The sequence below is a fragment of the Ahaetulla prasina genome, chromosome 4 (assembly GCF_028640845.1).
Source record: "Ahaetulla prasina isolate Xishuangbanna chromosome 4, ASM2864084v1, whole genome shotgun sequence".
Lineage (NCBI taxonomy): Eukaryota > Metazoa > Chordata > Lepidosauria > Squamata > Colubridae > Ahaetulla > Ahaetulla prasina.
Genome location: NC_080542.1, coordinates 5,009,538 through 5,026,564, shown reverse-complemented (window position 1 = coordinate 5,026,564; position 17,027 = coordinate 5,009,538). Strand labels below are relative to the sequence as shown.

General features: G+C 42.7%; 1 protein-coding gene across 1 annotated transcript in view; it reads left to right on the top strand.

Annotated features, from left to right (window-relative positions):
• Positions 1–17,027, top strand: part of CARMIL3 (capping protein regulator and myosin 1 linker 3) — a 113,993-nt gene that overhangs the window by 13,466 nt on the left and 83,500 nt on the right. Inside the window, exon 2 of the mRNA XM_058180432.1 lies at positions 16,532–16,626. Coding sequence (XP_058036415.1) covers positions 16,532–16,626 — 95 coding nt within the window. The remainder of the gene's footprint in view (positions 1–16,531; positions 16,627–17,027) is intronic.

Sequence of the window (17,027 nt, the reverse complement as noted above, 5' to 3'; positions counted from 1 at the left end):
AATTTGTCTGGAGGGAGATTTGCCTCTGTCTGTTCTATACTCTTTTTGCGCCGTGATGTGTGCGGTGACAGCAAACACAGAAGAAAAAAAGAAAAAAAGGAGGAAGCGGGAAAGAGGTTGCCAACTTTGGAAATGATGGTTTAAGCCGTAAACCGGAGTTAAAGAAAGTAGGGCTCAACGGGAGAGATAAACTGTGGCGTCTCTGTCCCATGGAACCTGGTTCTTTAACTCTGGTTTACTGCCTGAAAACAATGTTTTGAAAGTTTGCAAAGCAACGTGTTAGACCATAAATCATAGATTACAAGCCACAAATGCTGGGTTTGGGCTTTGTTTACGCTACACCAAAGCGAGCTATGTTATGGCTTAACAAAAATATAAACGCTAAGCCAGTTGAGTAACTTTGGGCCAATCACCAGGAGGCGGTGAGTTCTAGTCCCGCCTTAAGCACAAATGTCAGTTGAGTGACTTTGGGCCAATCACCAGGAGGCGGTGAGTTCTAGTCCCGCCTTAAGCACAAATGTCAGTTGAGTGTGACTTTGGGCCAATCACCAGAAGGCAATGAGTTCTAATCCCAACTTAAGCACAAAAGCCAGTTGAGTGACTTTGAGCCAATCACCAGGAGGCAGTGAGTTCTAGTCCCGCCTTAAGCACAAATGTCAGTTGAGTGACTTTGGGCCAATCACCAGGAGGCGGTGAGTTCTAGTCCCGCCTTAAGCACAAATGTCAGTTGAGTGACTTTGGGCCAATCACCAGGAGGCGGTGAGTTCTAGTCCCGCCTTAAGCACAAATGTCAGTTGAGTGTGACTTTGGGCCAATCACCAGAAGGCAATGAGTTCTAATCCCAACTTAAGCACAAAAGCCAGTTGAGTGACTTTGAGCCAATCACCAGGAGGCAGTGAGTTCTAGTCCCGCCTTAAGCACAAATGTCAGTTGAGTGACTTTGGGCCAATCACCAGGAGGCGGTGAGTTCTAGTCCCGCCTTAAGCACAAAAGCCAGTTGAGTGACTTTGGGCCAATCACCAGGAGTCAATGAGTTCTAGTCCCGCCTTAAGCACAAATGTCAGTTGAATGACTTTGGGCCAATCACCAGAAGTTGATGAGTTCTACTCCTGCCTTAAGCACAAATGTCAGTTGAGTGACTTTGGGCCAATCACCAGGAGGCGGTGAGTTCTAGTCCCGCCTTAAGCCCAAAAGCCAGTTGAGTGATTTTGAGCCAATCATCAGGAGTCGATGAGTTCTACTCCCGCCTTAAGCACAAATGTCAGTTGAGTGACTTTGGGCCAATCACCAGGAGGTGGTGAGTTCTAGTCCCGCCTTTTTGCGCCTTCCCCTGTTTTTGCTGGTCAGAAGGTCACAAAAGGGGATCACGTGACCCCGGGCCACTGCAACGGTCATAAGTTGAAACCAGTTGCCAAGCATCTGAAATTTAATCGCTGCAATGGTCGTAAGTGTGAAAAACGGTCGTAAGTCTCATTTTTCAACTGTGTCGTAATTTTGAACGGCCATTAAATGAACCGTTGTAAGTCAAGGACTGACTGTAATGGGTGTTCTTTTTCTCCCCCCTGAGCTATAACAGGGAAAGGCAACTGACATGGAGACATTTAAGAGTAGAATTGATTTCTGCTTTTCTGGATCTGATCGTAAGAGAAATGAAACCATCTTCAAGAATGGGATGAGATAGGATGGAGTAGAGTAGCGTAGAGTAGAATAATGTAATGGAGAGTGCAGTGCAGTGTAGTAGAATGCAATGGAATGGAATGGAATAGGATAGGATAGGATAGGACAGAATAGAATAGGATAGGACAGAATAGAATAGAATAGAATAAAATAGAAAATATGGAATGGAATGGAATGGAATGGAATAGAATAGAATAGAATAGAATAGAATAGAATAGAATAGAATAGAATAGAATAGAATAGAAAATATGGAATGGAATGGAATAGAATGGAATGGAATGGAATGGAATAGTAATAGAATGGAATAGAAAATGTGGAATGGAATGGAATGGAATGGAATGGAATGGAATGGAATGGAATGGAATGGAATGGAATAGAATAGAATAGAATAGAATAGAATAGAAAATATGGAATGGAATGGAATAGAATGGAATAGAATGGAATAGAATGGAATAGAAAATATGGAATGGAATGGAATGGGATGGGATGGAATGGAATAGAATAGAATAGAATAGAAAATATGGAATGGAATGGAATGGAATGGAATGGAATGGAATGGAATAGAATAGAATAGAATAGAATAGAATAGAATAGAATAGAATAGAATAGAATAGAATAGAATAGAAAATATGGAATGGAATGGAATGGAACAGAATAGAATAGAATAGAATAGAATAGAATAGAATAGAATAGAATAGAATAGAAAATATGGAATGGAATGGAATGGAATAGAATAGAATAGAATAGAATAGAAAATATGGAATGGAATGGAATGGAATGGAATGGAATAGAATAGAATAGAATAGAATAGAATAGAATAGAATAGAATAGAATAGAATAGAATAATAGAAAATGTGGAATGGAATGGAATGGAATGGAATAGAATAGAATAGAATATATGGAATGGAATGGAATGGAATAGAAAAATGGAATGGAGTGGAATGGAGTGAAGTAGAGTATAGAATAGAAGAGTGATGACTAATCTTTTTTGCCGTTGCATTCCAAAAGCAGGGGGAGCGTGGGGAGTCGCGCCTGTGTGTGACCACACCCATAATTCTATGCGTCCCGCCCCCCACGCATGCACGCGCGACCCTGCCCCCCGCATTCCCCCCTGCTTTTGGCACGTGATGGCACAGTGGGCCTGGTAGGCCCATTTTTCACCCTTCCCGGGCTTCAGAGCCTTTGTAGGAGCCTGGGGAGGGCAAAAACAGCCTTCCCCACCACCTGAGCTCCTCTGGAGATTGGAAACAGGCCGTTTGCCGACTTCCGGTGGGACCGGAAGGCCCATTTTTTGCTCTTTCCCCATTCCAGAGCCTTTCTAGGAGACTGGGGAGGGCAAAAATGGCCTTCCCCACCCTTCAGAGGCCCTCTGGAGGCCGAAAGCGGCCCGTTTGCCGACTTCCGGTGGGCCGAGAAGGCCCGGAGTTGAGCTCACGTGCCCACCGATATGGCTCCGCGTGCCACCTGTGCCATAGGGTTGCCATCATGGGAATAGAATAATGGAGTGGAATGGAGTGGAGTGGAGTGGAATGGAATGGAGTACTAGAGCAGAATAGAGCAGAATAGAGTAGAAGAATGGAATGGAATAAAACGGAACAGAACAACAGAACAGAACAGAATAGAATAGAATAATGGAGTGGAGTGGAGTGGAGTGGAGTGGGATAATCAAAATTTGGATGCCTGGCAACTGACTCATATTTATGATGGTCGCAGTGCCCTGGAGTCAAGTGATCCCCTTTTGCGACCTTTTGTTGTGTCTACGCCCCCCGAGTTGGGCCCCCTGCCAGAAAGTGACTCGGAAAGTGAGGGGGAAGGGCCATCAGGACTTACCTCTGGAGCACCGGCTTCCCTGGCTCAGCTCCAGGAGCTAGAGGCAGGCCAGGTGGAGGAGATAACGAGGCCTCCGTCCCCTGACTCTTCCCCCCCCAGGCCACGCCTCCAGACCCAGCTGATGGCAATCAGGCCTGGCTGGACCCTAGGTTTCATAGGCAGGAGAGGCGGGAACAACAGAAGCAGGGGTGGGGCAGGCCTAGGAAGTGCTGAGTCATGGAGCCACACCCCACAGGATATAAAAGCAGCAAGGGCTGCTATGCCTCTTCGTAGCAGGCAGATCAACTGCTTGACTAGAGCTGAAGTACTGTTTGACTCATCGGCATCAAGGGAGATAACTTGACAGACGCTCGCTAGTTTGCTGCCAGAGCTGATAGTGCCGGCTAATGAAGTCATCGCTCAGACTGAGGCGAGGGGTACAGAACACCTTTTGACAGGCGAAGTCTACGGAGGAAGCCAGGTTACTAACTTAACATTTGCAGTGATTCATTTAACAACTATGCCAAGGAAGGCCGTGTAACGGAGAAAAACTCACTCGTTGTTTCACTGAACAACATACATTTGGCACTCAACCGTAGCCGTAAAACGAATTTTACCGGTACAGCAACCTTGTCAATCCAGTCAAACGCCATTTTTCTTCTGCATTCCATTATTTTTCCCCCCCAAAATCTCAATTTTCTGTCTTTTTTCTGTTCCATCACGATATGCTGCCGTCTTGGATTTAATTCCCTTTGCGTCCTTTTCTCTTAGACAGAGAAATAGAGCAGAGAAAACTGGGTTTATATAGCTGAATCGCAAGGAATTGCCTCCAGTGATTCTTCGTTTAACTGATGTTGGCTTGCGCTCCCTTTGTCCAAAATACCCTTCCGAGATCAAACCTGCAATTTTCTTTCAGGTTAAGCAACGTTATGCAAGCACAGGAAAAAAGACTTGAGTAATAACAAGCGAAAGGAAGCGAAATGCAAGAGCTAAGAGAAAAGGGAGCGAAAAAAATATAGGCCTGAAATGAAAATAAATAAATAAATCTTGTTTTGAAGATTATACAGCTAAAGTTCGAACATTTTGAAAAAGGGTGGGCCCAAAATAAACTATATTTGATTTCAATTTAATGAATGTATTAAATGCAGTAAAGTCACTGCTGTATTATCGATGGATTTCAACTCCCAGAATTATTAAGTTATTAATTTGTTCTTTTGGTCACATTCAAAATTAAAAGGTCCAGGATGGGATATTGATGCTTAGCTATAGTCCTCCGTTATTCTAACCCAGTGGTTTGTCAAACTTGGCAACTTTAAGATGGGTGGGTTTCAACTCCCAGAATTCCCTAAGCTGTTTGGGGAATTCTGGGAGTTGAAGTCCACAAAGTTGTCAAGTTTGAAAAACACTGCCCTAATCTGTAAAATATATATATATAAAATTAAATTTTGGGTTACAATGAGGGATGGGTTTCACCCGGTTCGGAGCGGATCGGGCGAACCGGATGTTAATTTTGATCTGGTTCGCCAAACTGGTTGTTCCAAGAACTGACTCTGGAAGGGTGAAAAACGGGCCTATCTGAAGTCTGGAAACAGGCTTGTTTCCGACCTCTGGAGTATCTCCGGTGCCTGGGGGAGGCTCTTTTCTCCCTCCTGGAGGCTCGAGGAAAGCCTCCGGAGCCTGGGGAGGGCGAAAAATGGGCCTACCGGAAGTCTAGAAATGGGCCCATTTCCGGCCTCCAGAGCCTGGGGGAGGCCGTTTTCAAGGCTCAAGGAAAGCCTCCGGAGCCTGGGGAGGGTGAAAAATGGGCCTACTGGAAGTCCAGAAATGGGCCCATTTCTGGCCTCCAGAGCCTGGGGGAGGCTGTTTTCGCCCTCCTGGAGGCTCCAGGAAAACCTCCAGGGTCTGGGGAGGGCGAAAACACTGCCCTCCCACCGTGGTGCAGGAGACCAAGTAGGCCACGCCCCCATGGCCACGCCCACCCAGCAACCAGGCAGCAAACCGGTTGCTGAAAATTTTGAATCTCACCCCTGCTTACAACTGGGCATCACGCCTTGCAAACGACAATAGAGGCAACCATGTACTGTTACAGGTAGTCCTCAACGTACGACCACAGTTCAGCCCGAATGTCGTGTCCCACTCCTCCGCTGACGGCCGGGTCAGGGAAATCCGAATCAGGCTTGCCTCTGCAGCTCTGCCCAAAGTCCTAGCAAAGTCCTCAGAGCAGGCAGGAGACCAGTAAGTGACTTCAGCAAGATAAGTTCGACTTTTGCCTGACTCAGAGACTGCCAGAAAGTAGCTCCTTTATATAGGCCATGGGGTGTGGCTCCATGACTCAGCACTCATTAAGGCCTGCCCCTCCCTTCCTTCTGTTGCCTCCGCCTATCCAATCTTCTGATGCGAGGATCACTCCAATCAGCAGCTGTTGGAAGTAAACTTTCCTCAGGCTCACCTGCTGTGGAGGAGGGGGAGGGGTCTAGCTGCTCCGTTTGCCTGGGCATGGAGCCAGGGCTGGGACCGGGAGGCATACATTCCTCCATGTTCGGGAGCAGATAAGCAGACCCCGGCTGCGGTGAGAGCGGACAAGACACAACACCAAAATGTTGCTGAGTGAAACATTCGTTCAATGAGTTTTGCTCCATTCTTGCCACCTTTCCTGTCACAGTTGTTAAGTCAGTTCAGTTCAGTTAGCAACACGGTTGTTAAGCAAATCTGGCTTCCCCGTCGACTTTGCTCGTCAGACGGTCGCAAAAGCGGATCCACGTGACCCCGGCAGACAGAACCGCCATAAATATGAATCAGTTGCCAAGCCGTGGAATTTTGATCGCACGAGCGTGGGGGATGCTACCCGGTCGTAGCTGTGAAAAACGGTCATAAGTCACTTTTACAGTGCTGTGGTAGCTTTGAACTGAGTAAGCTCAACTCAGTCAGCTCAAACTGCCCAAGGAGCTGCTGATCCAGTTCTACAGAGGAATTATTGAGTCTGTCATTTGCACCTCCATAAATGTCTGGTTCGGTTCTGCAACCCAACAAGAAAAACACAGACTTCACAGAGTCAATTTAATATGTTAATGGCAGACCAGGTGGCAACGAATATACAATATGCTAAACATAATACCTTTTGTAATGCAAATAAACCTGGGAGATGGTTGGCATATAATTTAAGGAAGAAACAGAAAGCACGTGTCATACAAAAAATAGAATATAAAGGTAAAGAGATATACCAACAGGATAAAATTAAAAAGGCATTCTCAGAATTTTATACTGCACTATATGCAAAAGACAAAATATTGGATAGGGACATTTATGATTATTTGAAAGATTATAAGGTGAATATTCTAACATTAGAACAGAGGGAGGAGCTGAACCGGCCGATAGCTACTGGAGAAATAGTGGAGGCAATTAAACAATTAAAATGGGAAAACCCTGGTACAGATGGTCTTACAGCAACTTATTATAAAAACACAGGATGAAATATTAGGCCCACTTAAAGAATTATTTAATCAGATACAATTAGGAGTGGGAATACCCCGTCATGGAAAACATCTTTTATTTCACTGATACCAAAGAGGAGCAAGACTGCTCTAAACCTGGTAACTATAGGCCGATTTCACTTTTAAATAATGATTATAAGATTTTGTAAAATAATAGCAAATAGATTAATGTTAGTTTTACAACAAAGAATTCATACTGATCAATCTGGTTTTATAAAAGGGAGGCAGATGAGGAATAATGTTAGACAGATTATTAATATATTGGAATATTTGGAAAAGAAGAATACTTCAGCGGCACTTATTTTTTTGGATGCAGAGAAAGCCTTTGATCGATTGCATTGGGATTTTTATTTAAATTAATAGAGAAATCCCAATTTGGAGACTGTTTTATTAGAATAATTAAAGCGATTTATGGAGAGCAAACAGCACAGATTATAGTAAATGGTAGTTTGACAGAAGTTATTAAGATTGCGAAAGGAACAAGACAGGGATGTCCCTTATCACCATTATTGTTTGTTTTGACTCTGGAACCATTATTAGATAAAATACGAGAATTAATGAAAATAGAGGAATTAAGATTAGACAATATGAGTACAAAGTTAGAGCTTTTGCAGATGATGTAGTGGTTACGTTAATCGAATCCTATAAATTCAAGTAGATTTTGTTGGAAGTAATTGATAAATATGGAAAGGTATCAGGATTTAAAATAAATCAGAATAAAACAAAAGTGATAATTAAAAATATGTCTATACAACAGAAACAAAAACTAGAGGAAATGACAGGATTTGAGGTAGTAAAAAGGTTAAATATTTAGGGTCTATATTAGCTCATCGAACAAGAAACTTTATAAGAATAATTATGACTTGCTATGGCAAAAGTTCAGAATGATATGAGTGGCTGGAAGAAATTGCAGTTATCCCTATTGGGAAGGATTGCTATTAAAATGAATGTGTTACCTAGATTTTGTTTCTGTTCCAGATGATACCTATAATTAAAAAGGATAAAAATTTGGAAGATTGGCAGTGGGATTAATAAATTTATATGGCAGGGTAAAAAGGCGAGGTTAAAATGAAAATAATACAGGATTCACGGGAAAGAGGTGGTTTAAGAATGCCTAACTTTAAACTATATTATGAAGCAGTAACCCTTTCAGTAATAAGTGACTGGTTTAACTTAACAGAGGAAAGAATTTTGAATATAGAAGGTTATGACTTGTTATATGGATGGCATGCGTACTTATTTTATGGAAAAAAGTGGATAGGGCTTTTAAGAATCATGTGTTGAGAAGTGCTCTTTATGGTCTGGAATAAATATTCCTATAAATTAGATTACAAGATTCCTATATGGGCGAGCCCCAGACATGCAATAGAGAATATAAATATAGAACAGAAACAGGAAATGATTACATATAAAGAACTTTTGTATGCTGAAGGAGGTAGATTGCAATTAAAATCATTACAGGTATTAAATGAAGAAGGGAGGAATTATACTTGGTTTCAATATGGGCAAATAAGTGCTAGATGGAAAGAAGATCAAAAAATTGGTATAATGCAAAGGAGGAAAATTTAATAAAGCAAATTAGAAATCAGACCCAGGAGCATATAAAGAGATTGTATAATGTGTTGCTTGAAATAGATTCGGAAAAGGATTTGGTAAAGGATTGTATGATAAAATGGGCACAGAATATTCAGGAACCAATAATGTTGGAAACATGGGAGAAAATCTGGGTTAGAAATGTTAAGTTTACACAAGCACAGAATTTAAGGGAAAATTTTTATAAGATGTTTTATAGATGGCATTTAGATCCCAAAAAATTATCATGTATGTATCCTAATATCCAAGCGAAATGTTGGAGGTGTGATTGTGATGATGCTACATATTTTCATATTTGGTGGACTTGCAAGAAAATTAAGGTCTTTTGGATAAGAATTTGGTGGATTATTCAAAATGTACTGAAGAAGAAGATAAAGTTCCTGCCACAATTTTTCCTTTTGGGAATTATAATGGATTGTACAGGGATTGAGACTAAATTGATTTTGAATTTAATAACAGCAGCAAGACTGTTGATTGGACAATACTGGAAGAAAGAAGAGATACCTACAATAGAAGAATGGATATTGAAAGTTATTAATTTGGCTGAGATGGCTAAAATCTCAGCGTTTTTAAAAGACAATACGCAGGAAAGATATTTAATTGAATGGAAAAAATGGATTGATTATCTACAAAACAGATATCAGATTAAGAAATATCAGATTGCCTTTGAATAATTAGAAAGTTATTTTATGTAATGGGGAGGGGGCTGGGAGACGAAAAGCTTTGGATGTGGTTATTTGGATTGGACTTTACCTTGTGATTGACCCGGAAGCCGGGGTGGGGAGGAGGGGTGTTTTGTTTTTTTTTGGGAGGGAGGGGGAAAAAAGGGGGAAAAATGTTTTTGTTTTTTTAAAACTCTTTCAATAAAAAAAAAAAAAAACACAGACTTCAGAGGATAATTAGAACTGCAGAAAAAATAATTGCTACCAACCTGCCTTCCATTGAGGACCTGTATACTGCACGAATCAAGAAGAGGGCTGTGAAAATATTTACAGATCCCTCGCATCCTGGACATAAACTGTTTCAACTCCTACCCTCAAAACGACGCTATAGAGCACTGCACACCAGAACAACTAGACACAAGGACAGTTTTTTCCCCCCGAAGGCCATCACTCTGCTAAACAAATAATTCCCTCAACACTGTCAGACTATTTACTGAATCTGCACTACTATTAATCGTTTCATCGTTCCCATCACCAATCTCTTTCCACTTATGACTGTATGACTATAACTTGTTGCTGGCAATCCTTATGATTTATATTGATATATTGACCATCAATTGTGTTGTAAATGTTGTACCTTGATGAACGTATCTTTTCTTTTATGTACGCTGAGAGCATATGCACCTAGACAAATTCCTTGTGTGTCCAATCACACTTGGCCAATAAATTCTATTCTATTCTATTCTATTCTATTCTATTCTATTCTATTCTATTCTATTCTATTCTATTCTAACCATCACTAAATGAGCTAGTGTAAGTGGAGAACGACCCGAGTTTTTGGAAGTAAAGGTACCAAACCAGACAGCTTGCTTCTTAGGGATTTGATCAAAGGACTGGTAGGAATTTGCAGTAGTCCTCGACTTACGATCAAAATGGGAACCTGAAAATGTGGTTGTTAAGTGAGATATCACATGACTTGCAACTTGCAATCTTCCCTGCTGGCTTCCCCATTGACTTTCTGTATCCGAAGCCAGCTGGGAAAGTCATAAACGGAGATCACGTGACCCCGGGATTCTGCAACCGACATGAATGTGGCCCACGGTCATAAGTGTGAGGATCGGCTTAAAAATCACTTTTTTCCAGCGCTGTCGTAATCTTTGAATAATCACTAAACGAATGGTCGTAAGTTGGGGATCACTCGTATTCAGGAGCAAACCGTTAGCCGGAACAAACTTTGGCGAGCGAGGCACAATACAGGCAGTCCTCGACTTACGACCATCCGTTTAGCGACCAATCAAAGTTACAACTGCACTGAAAAAAGTGCCAGGACCATTTTTCACACTTACGACCATTGCAGCATCCCCCCCCCCCATGGTCACGTGATCAAAATTCAGAGGTTTGGCAACTGTCTCATATTTATGACGGTTGCAGTGTCCCGGGGTCACGTGTGATCCCCTTTTGCGACCGTCTGGCAATCAGCATTCCAGGAAAACAAAAACCCAACTCCCAAGTGAAAACTCTGAAGCAAGCATCTTTCAAAGAATCTGTCATGAACAGCCGTGTGACTCACTTAACGACCGCAGGCGATTCACTGAACCACGGTGGCAAGAAAGGTGGTACAATGGGTCAAAACTCAACTGCCTTGCTTAGGAACGGAAATGTTGCACTCAATTGTGGTCGTACGTTGAGGACTGCCTATATTCTGTAAAAGGTATAGGTTCCCCTCGCACATATGTGCTAGTCGTTCCTGACTCTAGGGGGCGGTGCTCATCTCCGTTTCAAAGCTGAAGAGCCAGCGCTGTCCGAAGAAGTCTCTGTGGTCATGTGGCCGGCATGACTCAATGCCAAAGGCGCACGGAACGCTGTTACCTTCCCACCAAAGGTGGTCCCTATTTTTCTACTTGCATTTTTACGTGCTTTCGAAACTGCTAGGCCGGCAGAAGCTGGGACAAAAGAACGGGAGCTCACCCCGTGATTCGGCACTAGGGATTCGAACCGCCGAACTGCCGACCTTTTCGATCGACAAGCTCAGCATCTTAGCCACTAAACCATTACGTCCCTTTATATTCTGTAGGAATCCTTTATTGTTTTGATTTAAATCTTTATATATATATATATATGTAGGTCTTGGCATATTCGGATCTTTTCCTGTGTAAGGTTGAGAGTATTTTGGCGACGTTTTGACAAGGTCTCACTCATCATCTTCAGGCTGGTGCTTTCGGCTTCGTGCTTGTGCGAGCAAAGTGTGGTCGGAGCTGCCGTCTCTATAAATACTGGTGGGGAGGTGGGGAGTGTTGCTGTAAGCGGATTGGCTGGCTGAGTGGTTGCATCTTGATTGGTAGATGGAGTGGGTGTGTGCAGATTAGTCGGCTGTTTCGTAGCATCCTGTGTGGGTGTGGTCCTAGTCTTTTGTGTTGTAACGACCTGGTTAATGGGCTGTGTGGAAACATCCTGAGTTCGTACATATATACATATATACATACATACACAGGTGGGCTCCTGGGGGTTTGCAGGGGTTCAGGAAAATCTCTACCTAAGATTCTGTGCAGTTCAGAGAACGCCCAAATCCCACTCCTGGGGGGGCCCGCCCATCCTGCCCCTCCCAGGAGTCCCCATGGGGTCTGTTTTGGATGCAGGTAAGTGCAGGCTTGGGGAGGGCAAAAAATGGGCCTACCAGAAGTTTGGGAAGGCCTCCAGAGCCTGGGGAGGCGTTTTCACCCTCTCTGAGGCTCAAGGAAAGCCTCCGGTGCCCGAGAAGGGCAAAACCGCCCCACCCTCTCCCGCCATGGCGCAGGAGGCCGACTAGGCCACGCCTCCATCATGATCTGCCTATATTTCCTCCTGCCCCAGTGTCAAACGTGGCTCAATTACTTGAGACACCTATTGTCTATGATCCATTCTTGGATAGCATTTGGTTGAGCGACTTTGGTAAGCTCCGAAGCTTCCTTCTCCGCCTCCTGGGCTGCCTCTGCCTGGCCTGTCAGGGCCAATCCATCTTCCTGACCGCGACTGTCATCTCTAATGTCGCGGTCCACTGCCCTGCGCATCCAGCCGGGAGTTGGGGGGGGTGTTCCATTGCCTCGCACTCGGCACACGCGAAACTCGGGATGTTGGTGGGTTCTGTTTGGCCCGAGGGAGGAGAATGGAGAGGTTGTCCAGAGGGAGACAGTGGGTCAGTTGATCAAAGCCAATTGTTATTATTATTTATTTAGTATATGACATATAATGTGTGGACAAACAAGATCTACTGTATTAACATTTCACCTAGATTAGTAAACACAATAAAATATAAATGTCAAAGAAAATCTATGTTCAAATATCACCGTTTAGGGCCATCTAAACATTGAAGTGCAGCATTGTTTATGCATAAAAAGTTTCAATTCAAAATACAATACAATACTACAATACAATAATTTATTTATTTATTTATTTATTAAATTTTTATACCGCCCTTCTCCCGAAGGACTCAGGGCGGTGTACAGCCAAAGATAAAAAGTTGATATACATACAATTTAAAACCAAGATTTAAAACTAAGCAAATTACAAAAGGCCAATATTAAAATTTTAAAATTTAAAAAACCCTAAGACAATAAAAACCCAATTTAAAATTAATAACACTATTATGCCAGTCCCGCTTGAATAAATAGATGTGTTTTCAGCTCACGGCGAAAGGTCCGAAGATCAGGTACTTGGCGTAAGCCAGGGGGAAGTTCATTCCAGAGCGTCGGGGCTCCAACAGAGAAGGCCCTGCTCCTGGGGGCCGCCAGCCGACATTGTTTGGCGGACGGCACCCTGAGAAGACCCTCTCTGTGGGAGCGTACGGGTCGGTGGGAGGCATAAGGTAACAGCAGGCGGTCTCGTAAGTACCCGGGTCCCAAGCCATGGAGCGCTTTAAAGGTGGTAACCAAAATCTTGAAGCGCACCCGAAAGACCACAGGAAGCCAGTGCAAACTGCGTAGTAGCGATGTTACATGGGAGCCACGAGTGGCTCCCATTACTACTCGCGCAGCCGCATTCTGGACTAACTGCAGTCTCCGGGTGCACCTCAATGGCAGCCCCATGTAGAGAGCATTGCAATAATCCAACCGAGACATAACCAGAGCGTGAGTGACAGTGCATAAGGCATCCCGGTCAAGGAAGGGACGCAACTGGCGAACCAAGCGAACTTGGTAAAAGGCCCTCCTGGAGACGGCCGCCAGGTGTTCATCAAAGGACCGCCGTCCATCCAGGAGGACGCCCAAGTTGCGTACCACCTCCTTTGGGGCCAATAACTCGCCCCCAACAGTCAGCTGTGGGTGCAGCTGACTGTACCGGGGTGCCGGCATCCACAGCCACTCCGTCTTGTTAATACAATAACATAACATAATAACAGAGTTGGAAGGGACCTTGGAGGTCTTCTAGTCCAACCCCCTGCCCAGGCAGGAAACCCTACACCACTTCAGACAAATGGCTATCCAACATTTTCTTAAAAATTCCCAGTGTTGGAGCATTCACAACTTCTGCAGGCAAATTGTTCCACTGATTGATTGTTCTCACTGTCAGGAAATTTCTCCTTAGTTCTAAGTTGCTCCTCTCCTGGATTAGTTTCCATCCGTTGCTTTTTGTTCTACCCTCAGGTGCTTTGGAGAACAGCCCGACTCCCTCTTCTTTGTGGCAACCCCTGAGATATTGGAACACTGCTATCATGTCTCCCCTAGTCCTTCTTTTCATTAAACTAGACATACCCAATTCCTGCAACTGTTCTTCATATGTTTTAGCCTCCAGTCCCCTAATCTTCTATGTTGCTCTTCTCTGCACTCTTTCTAGAGTCTCAGCATCCTTTTTACATCGTGGCGACCAAAACTGAATGCAATATTTCAAGTGTGGCCTCACCAAGGCATTATAAAGTGGTATTAACACTTCACGTGATCTTGATTCTATCCCTCTGTTTATGCAGCCCAGAACTGTGTTGGCTTTTTTGGCAGCTGCTGCACACTGCTGGCTCATATTTAAATGATTGTCCACAAGGACTCCAAGATCCCTCTCACAGTTACTACTATTGAGCAATACAATACAATAATACAACATAATACAATATAATACAATACAATGCAATAATACAATATATTACAATATAATACAATACAGTAATACAATAAAATAATATACAATACAGTAATACAATACATTACAATATAGTACAATACAATAATATAAGATGACAGTAATACGATACAATATATTACAATATAATACAATACAGTAATACAATAAAATACAATACAATGATTTAATACGATACAATACAACACAATAATGCAATACAATAATACAGTACAGTAATATCATACAATATAATACAATAAAGTAATATACAATATATTACAATATAATACAATACAGTAATACAATAAAATACAATACAATGATTTAATACGATACAATACAACACAATAATGCAATACAATAATACAGTACAGTAATATCATACAATATAATATAATAATATAATACAATACAATATAAAACAGTAATACAATAATACAATACAATACAATAATACAATGCGTTACAATACAATACAATACTACAATACTATATATTACAATATAATACAATATAGTAATACAAGACAATACAAGACAATATATTATAATACAATACAATAATACAAGACAAGACAATAATATGGTACAGTATATTACAATACAATACAGTACAATACAATAATATTAGTAATATGATCAAGTTCCAGGTGTAGAACAGTCCTTGACTTGAAAACATACAAAACATTTGCTAGACCAATTCTCGAGTACAGCTCGCCTGTCTGGAACCCACACCTCATTTCGGACATTAATACAATTGAGCGTGTCCAGAAATATTTTACAAGAAGAGTCCTCCACTCCTCTGATCACAACAAAATACCTTATGCCACCAGACTTGAAATCCTGGGTTTAGAAAATGTAGAACTCCGCCGCCTTCGGCATGACCTGAGCATAATTCATAAAATCATCTGCTACAATGTCCTTCCTGTCGAAGACTACTTCAGCTTCAATCGCAACAATACACGAGCACACAATAGAATTTAAACTTAATGTGAACCGCTCCAATCTTGATTGCAGAAAATATGACTTCAGTAATAGAGTTGTTAATGCCTGGAATGCACTACCTGACTCTGTGGTCTCTTCCCAAAATCCCCAAAGCTTTAACCAAAGACTATCTACTGTTGACCTCACCCCATTCCTAAGAGGTCTGTAAGGGGTGTGCATAAGAGCACCAGCATGCCTACCGTCCCTGTCCTAATGTTCCCTTTGGTTGTATTCAATTTGTGTGGTTATTGCATGCTTATACTTATATATACTGTTGTGTTTGACAAATAAATAAATAGATAAAAATAAACAAACAGTTGGTTTAGCAACCGATCAAAGTTACAACGGCTCTGAAAAAAAGAGACTTAGGACCGTTTTTCTCCTGCTTGAATAGCGGGTTGGACTAGAAGACCTCGGAGGTCCCTTCCAATTCTATTATTCTGGTATCCGTGGCATTTTTAGAATAGAATAGAATTTTTATTGGCCAAGTATGATTGGACACACAAGGAATTTGTCTTGGTGCAGATGCTCTCAGTGTACATAAAAGAAAAGATACGTTCATCAAGGTACAACATTTACAACACAATTGATGGTCAATATATCAATATAAATCATAAGGATTGCCAGCAACAAGTTATAGTCATACAGTCATAAATGGAAAGAGATTGGTGATGGAAACTATGAGAAGATTAATAGTAGTGCAGATTCAGTAAATAGTTTGACAGCGTTGATGGAATTATTTGTTTAGCAGAGTGATGGCCTTCGGGAAAAAACTGTCCTTGTGTCTAGTTGTTCTGGTGTGCAGTGCTCTATAGCGTCGTTTTGAGGGTAGTGGTTGAAACAGTTTATGTCCAGGATGCGAGGGATCTGCAAATATTTTCACGGCCTCTTCTTGATTCGTGGAGTATACAGGTCCTCAATGGAAGGCAGGTTGGTAGCAATTATTTTTTCTGCAGTTCTAGTTATCCTCTGAAGTCTGTGTTTTTCTTGTTGGGTTGCAGAACTGAACCAGACAGTTATAGAGGTGCAAATGACAGACTCAATAATTCCTCTGTAGAACTGAATCAGCAGCTCCTTGGGCAGTTTGAGCTTACTGAGTTGGCGAGTAAGGGGACTGCAGATGGGGGAACGCACCAGTCCTTGGAAGTGGATCCCAAATCTATTGAGGTGGCTGGCCGAGGAGGGTCCTTCCTTCTTTCCCGTCCTAACTGTTTGCACTTCTCCTTTGCAGAAAGCATCCGGAAGGTTCTCAACCGCCCTGCCGTCCATCTCTTGGTGAGGGTGAAGCTCGAAACCAAACCCAAGAAAAATGAAGACCGGGTGCTGGTGAGATTTTCCGGGGGACGCGGCAGAGGCCGGAGAGAGGGTGGCCTGGGGACAGTCGACGGTGGTATGCAAACACGCTCGTTGCTACCTTGTGGAGCAGCGCCATGTCCTCGCTGGGTTCACTTTACAATCATCTGTGCTCTTCCCAGAATCCTTTGAAAGGATCTTCCCCCTTTTCCTCCCTTCCCAGAATCCCCTTGGAGGATCATCCCATTTTTCCTCCCTTCCCAGAATCCCCTGGGAGGATCATCCCACTTTTCCTCCCTTCCCAGAATTCCCTGGGAGGATCTTCCCACTTTTCCTCCCTTCCCAGAATCCCCTTGGAGGATCACCCCACTTTTCCTCCCTTCCCAGAATCCCCTGGGAGGATCATCCCACTTTTCCTCCCTTCCCAGAATCCC